General features: G+C 40.5%; 1 protein-coding gene across 2 annotated transcripts; it reads right to left on the minus strand.

The window, feature by feature from the left end:
* Positions 1-1142: 1142 nt before the first annotated feature.
* On the minus strand, positions 1143-16083 carry LOC149857666 (solute carrier family 2, facilitated glucose transporter member 11-like). 2 transcript variants are annotated; one of them, XM_090063142.1, is made up of 12 exons: positions 15976-16083; positions 14025-14123; positions 11471-11631; positions 9427-9551; positions 8807-8936; positions 8061-8209; positions 7056-7243; positions 5434-5544; positions 4256-4357; positions 3991-4066; positions 2287-2414; positions 1143-1622 (listed from the first exon to the last, which is right to left on the minus strand). In XM_090063142.1, exons 1-12 carry the CDS (start codon positions 15997-15999, stop codon positions 1416-1418), a joined length of 1500 nt encoding a protein of 499 aa, XP_089919268.1. In that variant the 5' UTR covers positions 16000-16083; the 3' UTR covers positions 1143-1415. The 2 variants fall into 2 exon arrangements, with proteins under 2 accessions (XP_089919268.1, XP_089919269.1); XM_090063143.1 differs by lacking the exons at positions 11471-11631; positions 14025-14123; positions 15976-16083 and adding an exon at positions 10579-10721.
* Between the last annotated feature and the right edge of the window lie 1029 nt (positions 16084-17112).

Below are 17112 nucleotides of genomic sequence, written 5' to 3' on the forward strand. Positions count from 1 at the left end.
TTTGTGTTCCTGCCAGTACAGGATTGATCTCTAAGTTGTAAGTTGATCTGTAAGACATTGGACAGTGCTGTTATAGATATGCCAAGCCATGCTGTTTTGATGCTTTCTCTGGAGGGAATATTCCACAGTCCAAAAGTTTTTACTGTAAAGGACTTCTTGTGATATTCAGACCAAATTTTCTTTTTCAGTTGCATTTCATAGATCTTTATTTGTCCTTGTGCCATCCTAAAGACTTCTCTTACTTTTCATTTTTATAGCCTGCTTTTCAAATATTTGTACCCTTATATTATATTATATTCCTACTTTGTGTCTAATGGCCATTTAACCAAGCTGTGCATATTCAGCCTTTTTCCTTATAAATCAATCCACTTAACACTTTAATATATTAATATATATAACAATTTGTGGCTTCTCTCTTAGCGATAACTTGTCCATAGTTTTCTGGTACTGACATGCCTAGAACTGAACAAAGCCTTTCAGGTATAGTAATGATGGCATAAATCCAAAAGGAAGAAATCCATTTCTTGCTCAGCAGTGTGATCCTTAGATATACTGACATATTTTGGCACAAAGTCACACTTAAAAAATTAGGGCTGGATTCAAATGGACACTTAAGCATCAGCCTGAGAAGATAATCCAGATCCCTAGGGTTAGGTGCTAGGCTTCCGATGCAATGAAAGGGGAGACATAGGAAGCTTCAAGGGTCATCCAAGTTGACTCTGCACTTGGCAGCTGGCCAGTAGGAAAAACTGTACTGACTTCTTCTTCCACAGAGCCAGGGCTGACCCAGGGCTGCATGGGAAGGTCTTCCAACCTTGGGACTCTGCAAATTTACTTCATATGCATTTTTTTGCTTTTTAATAATTTGGGAGCCAAATTATCTACCCCATAATAACTCATTAGACACTTAACCCCTGTTGTGAATGGTATCTTTACTTTTTTTATGTTCAGAAAAATCTACTCTTGCTACAGTATCTGGATTGAAGCCAATGTGAAACAATGCTAAGATTTCATTAGATAATCTAATAAAGATGCAACATTTACTATATTCCAGTGCTAATGGATCCTGAGGCAGGATTGGGCCTTTCAGACAATAAGCCAATTGTTTTAGCATACATAGAATAAACAAACTGATAGCAAAGTTTGTTTTTGCATTTTATTTTTTTTCCTGTAGTATTTTTTAGCTTTTATAACAAATAGAGACCTCTGATTGATGTAAATAACTTTGAAAATGTTGAGATGTCAGTAGGAAAATAAAAAGTAAGTATAAGGAGTTCCATATCTTCCTTCTTTCCTAAAAAATAATAGGAATAAGAGACAGCAAAGTGAAGAGTCTATCTTTGTTTTATAGTTCATGTTGGTTGTAACAGTGCTTTCTATCCCTTTAAAGAACTGCAAGCTTCCCAGCTGAACAGTCAAAGTCTGGTGCAGAAGATCTGTTCCTTGGGGAAGCTGTTTTCTTTGACTGTGGCCTGTGTCTTTCCAAAATTTAACATACTGAAGTCTGCTTTGATTTCCATGATTGACTTCCCTTTTGTCTCAGGGAGGAAGAGGTAGATGAAAATTGCTGACAAAGCAAGGATCCCCAAAAAGATAAGGAAGCAGAAAGATTTGAGGTATTCCTAAAAAACAAAAATAAGACAAGACTGTAAGAAAAGATAGCCTTTCTGACTTCCATTTTCTTACCTCTTAGGAATCAGAAAAATGCTTAATTAGTATAGTAGCATAACTATGGGTGAGTAAACAGAGCATGAGCCCCAGGCACTGCCTAAGGAGGGGTGGGGAGAGGGGGGTCAGGGACATTGGGAATGGAGCCAAGGTGGTGCCTCACCCCCTGATTCCTTCTTCCCTCCCCACCCTGCGCCTTCTATGCAGTGGCCCTGGCAGCAGGAAGGGCAGAATAGTGGCAGCAGTGTGCCTGATGGCTTCCTGTTGCTGGGGGAGATGACACCACTTCTTTTGCTGCCAAACACCTTTGTTTTTTGGGCAGTTCAACATCTCTTTTTGCAGCAGATATCTATGCTAGCAGTACCACCCAGGGCTCAATACTGGCCAGTTACACCATTTGATTGTTATCCCAAATCATCCAAAGTTATCCAACAACTAGTATTTTACACACCCCATCAAAAGTTAAGTCTATTCCTCTGATATCTTTTATGCAGCTGATTGGCAGAGAATAGAAATTTGAAATTCGCTACTACTATTGTCTTACTCCCCATTCAAGTCTTCAGGAGTGACTTCAAATTGGAGAGTACAAAAGGGATATATTCAAATGGATTCACTTACCACAATGAATGAAAAAATCATCCCAAGTATAAAGAGCCCTAGCCAGTTGATGCATCCAACAATCACAAAGGCAGATGGTCTGAAGGACTGGCTGAAGATTTCAACCATGATGGCTATGGTGGCTCCAGCTGACAAAAACAAAGCACGAACAAGATATATTTGTTTCCTTAGTAATTCTAATTCACCCTGTCCCTCAAAAAAACCCTCACAGTGACAATGGTAGTAGAAAGAGGTAGGAAAAACTTTTCCAGCTGCATGGAAAAGTTGCTCATCAGGGGTGTTCAACCTCCAGCCTGCAAGCTAAATGTGGCCTGCAGAGCCATCACATCTGGCCCATGGGGCTCCCCAGAGTCTGGAAATTTGTCAGTGGGGAACTGGTGGCCATTAGTAAGCCACCCTCCTTCCTGCCAAATTTTCAAACCCCAAACCCCATGTGGCTGGCTGGAATCAGGCTGTACCACCTTCCACTCATGTCTGGATCAGGGCTGGACCAGGCCCCCTCCTTCCCATGGGCAGGGTTGGGGCCAGGACATGCCTCCTTCCCTCTGAGGGGCCAGGTTAGGCATCTTTCCCCTCTGGGGCAGCGTTGAGGCTGGCCTGTCCCCTGCCCCTCCCTGCATGGCAGATGGTGACCTGGTCTGTCCCAGGTGCCAGATAAGGACCACCAGCCAGATCTGGCCTGTGGACAGACTGGGCACTGCCCATCTCACTCACTGGGGAAACAGGTTGAGCTCCACTGGCTTATCTGGTTGATGGCTTCTCTGTCATGCAAAAGTATTTCTAGTCCCAGAACCATGGTCTTTTCTGTTCTGGAAGAAACTGTGCAGAAACTCAGGGAAGGTTTACTTGTAGACCTTCAGACTTTACCAGTGATCAGCAGGGTGGTTTTGGAAAGTCACTTCAACTCAGCATGTCCCCATCTTTGCTCCTTTATAAAGTGCTTTGATATTTATGGATAAAGGGCACTGTGACTTGTTCTTACGCTTTGGTGCCATCCTGAATTTTTAAGCATGGTATGGACTCTGATAGGAATCCGAGACTTGCTTTAGCCAAAATTGATGGAGATTTTGATACAACATCTCGAACATGTTTATTTTGCATTGCAGTAAACATTGGGGCAGTTAAGAATCTGGAATTGAGTTACAGTGACTCTGTTGTTCCCATGTTAAGGAAGATAAAGAAAAATCATTTAAAAGGATTAAAATTTTAATTTATCATCCTAAATTCTACTGAACAATCTGGAAAACATACGTGAGTTGATCTGTATCATTTTATATCTTGATAGACACCCCTGATACAATAAACCACGTTGTTAACCCACCTTCTCCATCTACTTTGTGGCCATTTCTAACACACCTCTTCAGTATCTTGATGCAAAACATGATTTTTATTTTTTTTTATCAATGCTATTCTGGGGAAATACCTAGAAGAGTATCTTTGAATTCTTCTTCATGATTTTGGAACATTATGGGAAGGAGAGGACTGCATTCTGAGTATTTATCTGAAACCAGTGCTAGAAGATGAGATGGTTATGTCATCTTTTTGCTTTCTGCAACTCATGCACTTGTTAATGTTTTTGGATAGCTAAGCAGCCTCCCTTTCTGCTCTGTAGAGGTGTTATAGCCTGGTATTGTAGCATCCTTCATGCAACAATTTTCATATAATCAAAGTTGCCCTCCTCATGACCTAAATTGATGTACTCACATGGTCCAAGCCCAAAGAAGATAACAAACAAGAAGATTAGAACAACACTGAAGTAGTGCATCCAAATGAATCTATTCTAGAATGAGAGAAAATAAGAATAAACAGTAAATAATATGGTAGAATAGCATGTTTCAAGTTTTTGATTGTGATAACTGAAGTTAATTTTGATGATTATTCTTCAGCAAAAAGTCCTGCCTGGAAACTGGGGCTGGAAGCAGGAATGAGAAGGAATAAATTGGAAGTAGGAATAGGAATAAGTCATTACCTGAAGAGCTAGAGTCACTGTAAGGAGTGCTAACACCACACTCATCAGTGTGTATCCTCCCCACAATAGCAGCTTTCTGCCAAAGCGCTCAATAAGGGAGCTCTGAAAAGCACAAGACAGATGCATTAACTCTTTCCCACTTTTTTCCTAATATTTTTCTCAGAGGTCTTAATCAGATGATGCAAACAGAAACAGAAGTAATTGTAAGAGTCTCTAAACTTCTGATGAATTTTACAGGCATTTGTTTATTATTTACACAGATGACCAAACCTTTAGATCACAAAGGCCAACATATACAGTATGCTTTGAACTGACTCCATTGAATTAGCTCAGAAATATTTTTTCTACTTGAATATTTCTTTTTCAAACTTGTAGGGAAATGCCATTCATGTAGTCTCTCTGTGTTAGCCTTCTCCATTTTTAGTAAGCTTGTAGCTCATACAAACATACCTAATCCTGCTTTTAGGAGTGAGCATTATATTACCAAGTAATTCAAGCCTGAAGCTTAGCCTAGATAATAAGGGAAAAGGTATGTGTGTCTGCAGGTGTCTTGTGGCCTATGGCATACATTGAAATTCCTTAAATACATAAGGATCAAATAGTCAATCAAGTTTATTAGATTTCAGTGGCTATTTAACTTTCTTTGAGTAGGGAAAAGCAAGGAATAGGTTATTGGTAGCCATTCTGTGTAGGCAATGATGCCTTGTTTTGCAGCTGTCTTAACCTAGAGTCAGTTACTAGACAGGCACCACCACCTTGGCAGATTACATTATATTAGTTTTCTTTGTTATATTGTACAGTGTGATATAGGTCATCTTGCGCATAATTCAGAATCTCATGTACCTTCCTCTGCTCTATTATTTTGACTCTTTCCAGACACTTCGACACGTTTCTTTGCTCTTTAAGAAGGCAGAAGCAGATGAGAAAAGATAAGTTATACGTACAAAATCTTGGTGGTTTTAATTCTGATGGGGACTTTAAATATTACAGCTGAAAGCAAAGACCTTCAGCTGAGTTAGTTTGGAAGAAGGGATGGATTTTACAACTTGATGTTCTGCATTGGTTAGTGGAAACTTTTTTCTCTCCTTTTTTAATGTAAACTATCTTCCCCACTTAAAAAATATTCTCTCCTAAATATAGTAATTTCTCCCTCAAAACTCCAGCTTGCAAAGACTTACACACAGTATCGAGGACAGACATTCACATAGCCCAACTCCCAAGGATACATAGGGTATAAGGTCTTCTTCAAATCTGGCTGTACGGAATACTTCAGAAGAATAGAAATAAATCTAAAGAAGTGTAGAGAGAACAGTGTGAACAATCCTTTTAGAGATGTACCTGTGAAACACTACTCATGTATGATGAGTACGTAAAACTTATTTTCATAGTAACTCTGTTGATGGTCTTTTGAGTTAGCCATGCCTTTCTGGCTCAGTTTACTGGTACAGTGTTTGGGTGCTGCTTTTCCCCCTACATGTTTGTAGGCCATGTCATAAGCACTCAACAAGAGGAAAATATCTGTCTGCTGGATCTGTCTTAGTCTCTACAGATGCAGCCTTCTGGGTTCCCACTTCAGTGGCTCAAAATTAAACAGGTGTCCCTTTTGCCTCTGAGAAGTTTGTGTCCTTAGAGTTTCATATACCTGAATAAGAAGGTTCTCCTTTGGTCCTGCTTTACAACCCTAGTTTCCAGTGGCTGCGTCTACATGAAATGCTGACTGCGCAGTAGCTCATTACTGCTGCGCAGTAGCTTGTTACTACTGCATAGCAGCTTGTTATTACAAGCATTACTACTGCGCAGTAGCTTGTTACTACATCAAGAAGCTGTTTGGGGATGCTACAGCACAGTAACTCCGGTTACTACACAGTCATTTAGTACTTGTGTATGCAGTCCTAAATGACTGTGCAGTAACAACTGCTTAGTTAGCATCTTGTGTAGATGTGGCCAGGACCTCCTACCTCTAAGTGGGTATGAATGCATGTGCCTCAGAGACAGTAGTGTTTGGCACAGTGATGCAGGCCTGATTCATATTACTGCGTATGTCTACATGAGATGCTTTGCTGCACATTACACTAATCTAATATTTAGTAAAGCATCGGCATCTACATGTGTGCAGTAATTACCATGCAGTAGATTAGGCTAATGCTCCATTTTTTAGTATCCGTAGACACAGGAATTAGAAACTGGTGCAACAAACTAATATGCTGAAGTGCACATGTAGATGCCGACTGGGAGCAAATTGCTCCCAGTCAGCCTAGGTAGCACAGGGTCACAAGGGGTGGGGAGAGCTGTCCCGGCTCAGTGCGATGCTGCCTCCCAGTCATGTGAAGGTTGGGACATGCCCTGATCTCCATGTGGCTGGGAGTGCTTTTCCCACTAACAGGAAGCAGCCTCCTGGCCATGTGGAGATCAGGATGTGTCCCAATCTTCATGTGGCTTGGAGTGCTGTCTCAGCTGCTGGGCAGCTGCCTCCCAGCCATGTGAAAATTGGGAGGCAGCTGTCTGGCAGCCAGGAGAGCTCTTCCAGCCACATGGAGATTGGGAGGAGTTGGCAAATCTGGTACTTCAGTCAGTGTTCCAAGCTAGAAAATGGCAGAAGAAATTTAAATCGTCCCAATCAGGGAAGCAAAAGGACTCATTTGCATTGATTCCTAGCCTAAGGGTCTATGATGGCTACCTAGTCTAAGTGATACAGATCCTAGAATGTCAGTATGCAAGATGGGGCAGCAGAAAGTAACTGTAAAATATTTCTTAAAGCTCCCTGACAGTAACTGAATTTTGAATTAAGAAAACACTCAACTGCATTGATGCCACAGAGCTGCAGGGTGGTCATGACAGTCATCAGTGTGTACAATTGCCAGCGCAAGGATCGTTCTTTTAAAACTTCCAGGACACGTAAAGTTTTGGTGATTTTCATTGCAGCCTTTTCCTTCATTATGTCATCAATCTCTGCTTGATGATCTCCTTCACCCCAGAGCTTCCTAATGGCTGTGCAGGGAAAAGAACTGAAAGTATTAAGCTATACATCCATTCCTGGTGGTGTGTGTAAATGAATCCATTATACCCTTCTGGATTGTAGAGATTGTCTCATCACTTAAGTGGGTCTTGCCATACTGGTTTAGTGCATGATGGGCGCGTCGACATGTGCTCTAGATTGCGCAGTTCATAGAATCATAGAAAGTTGGTTTGGAAGGGACCTCAGGAGGTCATCTAATCCAACCCCCTGTTCAAAGCAGGACCATTCTCAACTAGTTGTTACCGTGCAGTCATTTAGTACTTGCTTAAGGAAGTACTAAATTACTGCACAGTAACCAGCATTACTGTGCAGCATTACTGAGCAGTCCCGATGCCGCACAGGTGTTTTTGCACAGGTCTTTTCCCAGTTTGGTACTGCATGGGTCTTTTCCTACGTAGTGTTGCAGTTCATGCCTGCCAACACTACATTGCCATAGCAATGAGCTATAGTGATGTAGTTCGTCACTATGGTGATGTAGCACCTTGTGTAAATGTGCTCAATGGCAGGTAGAGCAGAGACGTTTGCTTTTGTTGCCCAGATTATACCAATTTTGTAGACAGCTTGAAAAGTTTGTTCTCAAAGGCTGTCATGAAGTCACCTCTTAATAACACAGAATTAACTTTAAAACATATTTTAAGTTAAATTATTATATTTAATGCAAACATAAAATTACTAATGCAAAATAAATAAAACTGGTTTTTGAAAAAATTTAGGTAGTAGGAGACTTAGCCTCTAAGTCTAACAGATCAGAAGAGGTACTGAAGTAAATGAGGGAAGTAGTAACTTTACCTTTTCTGAAGGCTTCTTCATTCCCCTTCTGTATCAGGAGGTACGATGGAGAATCAGGGAAGAATGGGAGAGTAACCAGCTGAACCAATGCTGGGAGTGCACTAGAGGCTAATAGCCAGGGCCACAAGGATTCACTTCCTAAGATTTCCCTGAAAAGTACATGTAAAAATGTGGTTATGATAAAATAACAACATTATTTTGAATGATCAGGAGAGGGAGAACAAATGAGCCAACTGCTGCTGGGAGCAATACTGGAACAGCACAGCTTAGTTAACAGGCTGGAAAATTTTGTGAAATTAATCAGTGATTTGGAAAACATTCCAGTGATGATCATTAGGAGATATAACAAAGCTTGGCAAGTTGCAATATTTTAATATGAACACTTTATTTCTTTACTAAATATTTGAATATGCTTTGCGTCATCTCAGCACTGGCTCTAACATTTTAAATAGTGCCAAGTTCCTTCAAATAAACCTAAGTTTCTAAGGGAGCCAGTTGGTAGGGTGTAATACATAATAAGAAAACCAAACTATGATTAATCACTTGCATTTGTGTGTCCCATATCTTAATTTGTCAAGTAACTCATATTTGGTCAAAAACAATCTACTGGCTTATAACAACACATTTGAATGTGAAGATTACATTATTTTTTAAGGATATTAAAGGTTGGCCTTAAAAATTGTAAAAGGAGCAGCTTCTCTTCCATAATGAGCTAATTAGTAAGGCAGTAAAATAATGTAATTTACCTTAGTCCAACAAGCTGCCCTGAGACTTTTCCTAGAGTCAGGAAAACAGCAACTGTGGCATTGGTAAATCCTCGCAGTTTCTTGGGTGAAATCTCTCCTACATACTGAGGGTGTATGTTAAGAGAGAAACCTTGAGCAGTGAAGAGGAGAAATTATGATTAACATAAAGACAAAATATGAACTTTCTCAACCCAAACCTCTTGTGCTGTTCACTTCCATTCCGTATGCCACATCTTATATTTAGAACATGAAGCTCTTTGATCAGGGACTTTGTATTTAAATTATCTGAGGTGCCCAGTATGTTTGTTTCTTAAAATAAAAAAAATTCTAAAAGAGAAGTGTACTGCGACTGCAAGGAGATTTCCTTTAGAAAAGTTGTTCTCAACCTTTTTGGACTCAAGGCACCCCTTGATGGACTTGAAGCACCCCTTGGAAAATGCCATTTCTTAGCTTTCATTTGTTTTTTAACAACAGAAAAATAATAGTGCAATATTTACAGCAATTTTTCTGAGCAAAGAACTCAGAAAGACCACAACAGGTTCGTAACACTGAGTTCCTATTCAAAATCTCTACATCCCCTTGTTGAGAATCACTGCTCTATCTGTTGAAAAAGGTCATACCTGTGCCAACGCCATAGAGAAGACGTCCTATCAGAATCATCTCAAAGGATTTGGCCATCTTACTGAAGCCCATAAAAAGTGCAGCTACTAGCATGATCAGGTTAGTAAACATTTGACACTTTTTTCTGTAAAAACATAGAAGAGATCACGTGAGAACCTCTCATATTGCGTTTACCTAATCTTGATGTTATCCCTTATGAATTACGTTTCTTAAATTTGTTAACTTAAACTGAAGTATAGCAGTTCCTGTTGCTTTTTATGGCATGTCTCAAATTCATATAGACGTTGGGTATTTAAAGGAAAAACCAACTGGTTCTTGAATTTCAAAATTGTGTAGCTTTTACTGTATGAGTGTGTCTTAACAGTGTGTGTACTGTCAGCATTTCTGTAGATTGGGGAGTCACATGTCAGGTAGCTGTATTTGAACAACTGGTTGATCAAGGACTGTACCCTGAAGGGATACAGGGACTGGTTTGCTCACTGGGTAGTTTCATCACTAGAATTAATTGAAAAATATTCAAAGTCCCAGCTTTTCCCCCAGAAACAGTTTGACACTGTGGGAGCCAGTTTTAGATATGACTTCTATTAATGGACAATTTCTGCTACAGTTTAAGATACAGGGTTTGTGGATCTGCCAGAAAGCATTTATCGGTAAGGGCTATATTGTGAATTTTGGGACTGATGACTGCAGCAGTTTATGATAAACATGGCAAGCCACTATACTGAGCTCATTTTGGCTGGCTCTGATGTCTCTGGCTTTTACCATATTTTTATCATGTGGGTAACTACTGGACTTTGAAGCATATAAGTTACTGTCAGTGGCCTAGGAAGGGACCTTCAAGCTTCTGATTCAGATTGTCACCATGAACAACCCTGGGGAAAGGAACCTCTGAAGAATGTCTCTCAGACTAACTGAGGTCCCTAAGAACAGTGGCTACACACACTTGATCTTGAGAAGATTGATTTTGGAAGCCTTAAAAATGTGCATAGAAACTATCTGCAAAAGTCGGCTCTGATCCTGACAAGGAGCTTGGACTGTTTTGCACAAACAAGCAGAGAAGAAGGGAATGGGCTCTTGATTCCAGTTATCAGGAAAACCTTCGTGTGTGGGATTAGGCAGTGTCCCACAAGAAACTTCTTGGGGGCACTTACCTGGCAGGAAAGAACACAATTGCAGGCAGGCTAAGATGATAGGTGAGACCCACATGAGGGGCCTCTGGATCAGTGGGTGGCGGAGCAGATCTTTAAGTGGGACACACCAGTAGATCTGTTTGCCAATTTCTCTGCAAATGAAATTACTGATGTTACACACAAAGCACGGAGAACAGACCAGACTGGTGAGGAATCCTTTCTCCATCCACAGGAAAAGATCTTTTGGGACTGACTTTGAATTAGAGCAGATTATCAGCAGTGGTGCTCCATATAGTACAGGTCTCATTGTACAGACGATATCTTTACAGAGCAACTACAGGTAATTTAGTTTCCTCTTCTGTTCAGATTCACATTTTAATTAGGCACTACTAATCTTCAAAACAATATTGATCCTAGAATGACTACATATATTTTAGTGGAATTTTTTCTAATGTTTTGGGTATTGGCTCTAACACTTAATGGTCTCTCATAAATGTTGAAGTCAAGCTCATTGACGTGTCAGAATTGAAACAGTCGGATTTATTGGTGCACATATAGGCACAGGACTCATATTTATGGTTTTGTGATGCTTGGAATATCTTTATAGGAAATATGCTCTTGAAGCAAATGTGAAAATATTGGACCATGTTGTTACCCTCTCCAGGGCACTGATAGAGTGGGGTGCTGGTAGCTGTATTTTCAGGGGGAACCATGGTTCACCATCAGGGTACAGCTTAGTGGCACAAAATGAAAGGTTGGTCACTCCTTAAAATTGGGTGGGTATGATGGCAAAACTGAAGTGATTTAATTCAAGTAACTATTACATTAAACAAGAGGAAAGGGTTACTGTGTGTGCTTTAACAGGTCCTTTTTCACAAATCCTAATTACCAAGCTGCTAAAAGAAATACCTACTTTCTATATTTTGTAGTGAGGTAGCCACAGACTATGCTCCCCAGCAGTCCTCCTATGCCATACACAGACACAATGAAAGACCACAGGAGCTTCGTCTTCTCCAAAGAGAGGGGAGTGCTATATCGCTCTATCCAGGTTTCATTGATAAACTTCTGAATGTGCTGAAAATAAATTTGAATTAATTAAAAAAATGTGGACTTTGCTCAAAGTGTTTTGCTACAATACTTCACTGCAGCCCTTTGTTCTAGTCTTAGATCCCTTACCTTTGCAATCATCACTGTCAAGATAAAATGACTAATATTATTTGGGCACTTGTAAATTTTTCAACTAAACTTTTATAGAATTGAACATTCAAGCATTTTTTAAAAGTGGAAAATGTACCTAGAACTTTATTTCTAGTTCTATCAAGTCTTTAATGAAGCCACATCTGAAATGCAGAAACGACAGGTAGTCTTGAGAAAGTCTGGAGTTCTTTAGCTTGTGTGTTTTAATTGTGTCTTTTTCAAGTCACTAGGGCTTGCCATTAGGACAGCCTGTTACTGACAGCTCTGGGAAATTTTTCCTTAGTTCAAATGTTGGAATGTTGGTAATAAAATGTTAGTCGTTTCTTTTTATCATCTTCTTGGTGTTTGGCTGTGGTTTGTCACAAATTCATGCTCTGAACAGGATCTGAGCTCTGGGCCTTTTACTCAGGAGATTAACAGTATTTCCAACCCCAAGTATTGAAAATGTGAAAGCCAGGACCCTGTTCAATGGTTCTTTATGTTCTCCTTCTGAGGACACTGTACTAAATCAAATTGCAGACCCTCATGTTAACTTTTCTCAGCTCTTGAACTTTCCTTTTGCCTTGATGGAAAGGAATTGCTTGAGAACCGGACGCTAGAAATTGCAGAGGCCACAGACTAACACTTTGCTTAAAACTCTTTTTGATTAATGCGTCTTCTGAGAAAGGATTAAGAGGGATGTTTCTCTTACCAAATGTGGAACATTATCTGTAACCATATTACCTGTTATCATATGTAGGAAATTCTTTCAGTTGTATCAGGGAAAAGCTTATTACTTTAGTCCAGTTTAATTAGGTTTAGATGCTTTGGATCATTATACAGTCAATGAGGAGAGTTGGATGCCTCCCAAGAGCTATCCAGAGACTGAAGAGGAAAGCCTGCACCCCTGCTGAAGATGGGCAATTTAAAAGTCATGGAAGTAGGAGAGAAAGCAAAATGGAGAGTGTGTGTGGCTTAGTGGCTGCAGGCCTCTCCTTGGAACAGAGATTCCTGGATTTTGGTACCTTCTGCCAGTTGCTTCTCTTTTCAGCCAGTAACTGTTCTAATGCAAAATGCATAAATGAGTCCTAGCAACAAGCAAGAAAAAGCATGCACCTGTAGTCTGGTGGTTGTAGCCCTTTCCAAGATGGCAGTCCCCATGCCAGAATGCTTTATGTACTTTACATTTGACAGTCATTGGTTCAATGCTGTAACCACCAGGCCACAAAAGTATGCTCTGTCTTGCTGGCTTGCCTTCTGACCCCATGACTTTTTCCATTTTGGCAGCCCAGTGGGTCATCTTTAACAGAAGGGGTAGAGGCTGACTTCCTTTTGGCTCTTCTGTGGCTTGATGGGTAGTGGATTTTCTTCAGACATGAGGTGTACATTCAAATCCCTTCAGGGTAAGGAGAGCCTACAGTGCAGGTCTTGCTTCTGGTGATGGATTGTAACCACTCTGCTATTGGGCAAAATGTGGGCAATTCCTATTTGGGTTTTGAGCAGAACTCAATGCTCCTGAAGTAAGTTAGGTCTGCTCAGAACAGGTCTAATAGCTCAGGTCTCCTGCTGCCTTAGGCATCTTCCCAACACCACACTGGATTGTACTGGAGTGCAGACTGATATTCACTGATCAAACCGGATATTTTCTTAGCTCTCCAGCTAAAATACAGGGGTGTTGGTGGCAGCAGTGTTGGTCTAAGGGCATAGGCAGGCAAGGTTTTTTGGGTACATCCAATATCTTTTATTAGATCAACTAAAAAGTCTAATAAAAGATATCAGATTTACTCAAGAACTAAAATACAGACATCTGGGGAACTTTGCAGCCCAAAACAGATATACTGCCCAAATTCAGTGTCTTCTGAATGTGGGTACTTGCAAAACAGGGCCAAATTGGAGTGTGCTTTGGAGTTGTGTCTAAATCTTACTTAAGCCCTTTTAAGTACCTCAGAGACCAAGCTGGATCGGGGTTTTAACCTCATATAAATAATGTAAAAATCTCTGAACTTCTTGGCAAGTAATCTCTGAAATATTGGAAATTCACTTTGTCTATTTGGGTTTTTCCCATTTCAGATTGCAGGACAGGATATTTATTATCCTGATATCTCTGAGGGCTAAGGTCTTCTCTAAATGTGATTTATTTTTGTCTTTTTTAAAAATTTTCATTATGGAACAAAATGAATAGTTGAAGCAACAACCATGGCATTTTAGTTGAAATGCTTGGTAGTTTTGAGAACTGGTTCTAGTGCTGGATGCTCCTCTTTATGCTCAACCCCCAAGGGCTCTCTGCATACCTCTGAGGGTGAGTTGATTACAGAAATATGGAATCCATATGGGAAACTTCCTCCAATTCCCAATATGAATATCATCTTATATAGTCCCTGGTACTGAATCTGTAAAGAGAAAACAAAATACTCAGTTCCTCCCTGTGGAGTTCCTGCCACACTTGCATTATCTCTTTGAAACCATCTGTAGTGAACAAAGCATATTTTCAGGTCCAAAAAGTCTTCCAAAAGCTCATTGTTCCCCAAAAGCAGAACCACTGGTCACAGTAAAAGAGTTTTCCTGGGCTAGGGACAGACATTCAAAAAGCCAGAGTCTAAATTGATTCATTCTTTGCAGGTGAGTCTAACCTGTGGAGATTGAACCGATTTGCAATCAAACATACGTTCACTTTTGATTCCAGAAATGCAGGCACATGCCTGCAGTGGCTCAGGCTAGAAGCTGGGGGGTGCTAGAGCAGCCCACCCTTCCCTTCAGGGTGGAGGGAAGCTAAGCTGAGGGGGGTATGGCTAGGTCCCAGTATGCTGAATATGACTGGGGAGGGGTTTAAACCCCTACTCTGGCCTGCAGGGACCCCAACTGGGGTCTGCCTGGCTTTTTCTCATGGCTCCCGGGCTGGCTCATGGCTCAGCATGGCCAGCAGCAGCACAGGGCACTACCCCTGTGGCTTCCCCACTGCCGTCGCTGGCAGAGGGGCCTGCTCTGGCCATACTAGTAGGTGCCATCTGTGCCACTGAACTGCAGTCGGCCACCAGGCAGGCAGACAGTGGCGAGGCAGCTGTAGGAGTAGCGCCCCATGCCTGGTACACAGGGCCAAGCTGCGCCTATGGCTTTCCTCCCCCCTCCCCCCCCGGGGAACGTGGACAGACACTGGCCGGCATGGCCCACTGGTGAAGGGGGGAGGGAGGGGGTTTACTTGTGTCAGATTTAAAAGCTGGCAAGCATTTAAAAATATGGTTCCAGGTCTAGCAAACCTCTCCCTAAACAAAACTGAGAGGTCACCAAGTTGATTGCACTCACACATACATCAAAAAGTACTCTCTTTGCCCAAGATATTTTTGCAGTAGTTTCTGAACTCTTGATGCTTTAAAAAGTAAAACAATGGTGGTAGGGAGAGAAGTGAAAGAAAGGCACCTGGACATGCAGGTGGTAAACAAAGAACGTTAGGTAAAATCTCGCTTGTGATTTTTGCCATTCATCTTAGTAGACACAGGTCACATCTACATAAAGAGGATAGTTGGTACACTTTTTTCACAGTACCTTATATTTGCCATTTCAGGAATCAAAACTCCTGACTCTTAGTTTCCTCACCAGCTAAAGTCAGGGAGATGAAAGTTTGCAGATATTTTCAGTGCTCAGTTTGTTAAAGGGCAGTTAACTGATCATCATGCAGGTCTGAAACACTAAGCATGTTTATTCCTTTTTAAAAAGTATAATTGTATATGGGTAATATATAGTCTGCTTGTTTGGACAGACGAGAAAAATGCATTTATTGTGTGAGGTTATGAAATAGGAATAGGGACAGGAAGAAGGCATTAGATTAATTTTTGATTAAACTCTGTAATTTGCTTTTCACCCTTCTGAAGCAAGTATTTTTACCCTAAAAGGAAATTATGAAAATAATTTTTCAATTAGTTGTTTCTGTTGTTTTGCAAAATGATTGGTCTGCCTGTACTAGCAACTAAAGTTACTGACAACATGCAGAAATGCAGTAATTTGTTAGTGGTTGTGGTTAGGGGAAAACAAGATTTTTATTTACATTGCGGTAATATCGAGGCGCTCCAGTCATGGCCCGAAATTCTGTTGTTTTAGATGCTGACCTTACACAGGACAAAATGATAGTCCATGCTCCAAAGGCCTTGTTTTAAGGATATTGAATCTTTCCTTTTCTCCTAGTTCTATCCTCTTTGTTAAGCCTGACATATCTAGATGGGGACTCCCGGGTAGGTAGTGGGTACTCACCACATCTGAGAAGAAGGTAGCCATCCCCTACAAAAGAGCTGACTCTTGTTAGTCACTGACCAATTTCCGTGAAAGGGGTGAACTGCGTTCTGTGGTTCCTTCCTCTTGTAATGCTTTTGCAGCAAGAGTAAGCTGGTGTCATGTGATCAAAGTTAAATTTTACTTTGAAGGTTTTTAGTTCATTAAATCTTTTTCAGCTGTTGTACAAGGTTAAGAACACTCAGATTAAAAAGTTCAACCAGCAGTTTCAACGACTGTAGTTAAACAAGGTGGTCTTTTTGACAGGGAGTTTTCAAAGGAATTTTCAAGAGCACTCATTGATAGGGCACAGGTTTGTTTTCAGTATGAATTTTAAATGGGATTCCAATTATCATAACTTAGTGCTCAGTGTAAGCTGAAAAAAAGGGAGGAGGCATTCTAAGTAGAGAACACCTTAGCTGGACTTTGGACACTGACCCATAGGCCTTTGACATAAAAGTGAATGGTTCTGTCTTAACATCCAGTGAACTGAAGCATATCATAACTTAATCATTAGTTAAAGCAACTGAAGTGCTTCATCATTTGAGCTTTGGTCACTATCTGCGTGGCTCTGCAATTGCACATCCTGTTCGAGAACCCTAATATTAAGCATCAGTTGAATTTCATTTATTGAGATTGGTGACTAAGATTCATTGTTTTAGGCATTTATTTAGTGATTTTACTGAAATGTCCTGTTAACCTAATCTTTCTTTTTTCTGTCTCTCAGAAAAAAAGGCAATTAAAAAAAAATCTAGCATCCTCTGTTACTGGGGTGATGTCAGTCCTCTTAGCTGGAGTTGCCAACACCTTTACATTTCATCCATCTTATCTTTTATTCCTAGTGTGTCCTTCCCTATTACACACAAATTATTGCTAATATGGTTTGATTGAAGTGGCTGTGTTATGCTTGGATACCTTTGTGGTTTTTAATTTATGCAAGAAAATGGGACTCTTATTCTCTTACACGTCTTGTAATCTATTTATGCTTTTATAAGCATTTTTAATTATCAATACTTTAACTTGGGGAACAGTTTTTACCAGCCCTGCAAATATCCTGTTAATGCCAAATCTATCCATTCCTTACAATTGAATTGTTTTGACCTGGTCATTGATTTTGTC

The sequence above is a fragment of the Crocodylus siamensis genome, chromosome 9 (assembly GCF_052110815.1).
Source record: "Crocodylus siamensis isolate JL-2025a chromosome 9, ASM5211081v1, whole genome shotgun sequence".
Taxonomy (NCBI): Eukaryota; Metazoa; Chordata; order Crocodylia; family Crocodylidae; genus Crocodylus; species Crocodylus siamensis.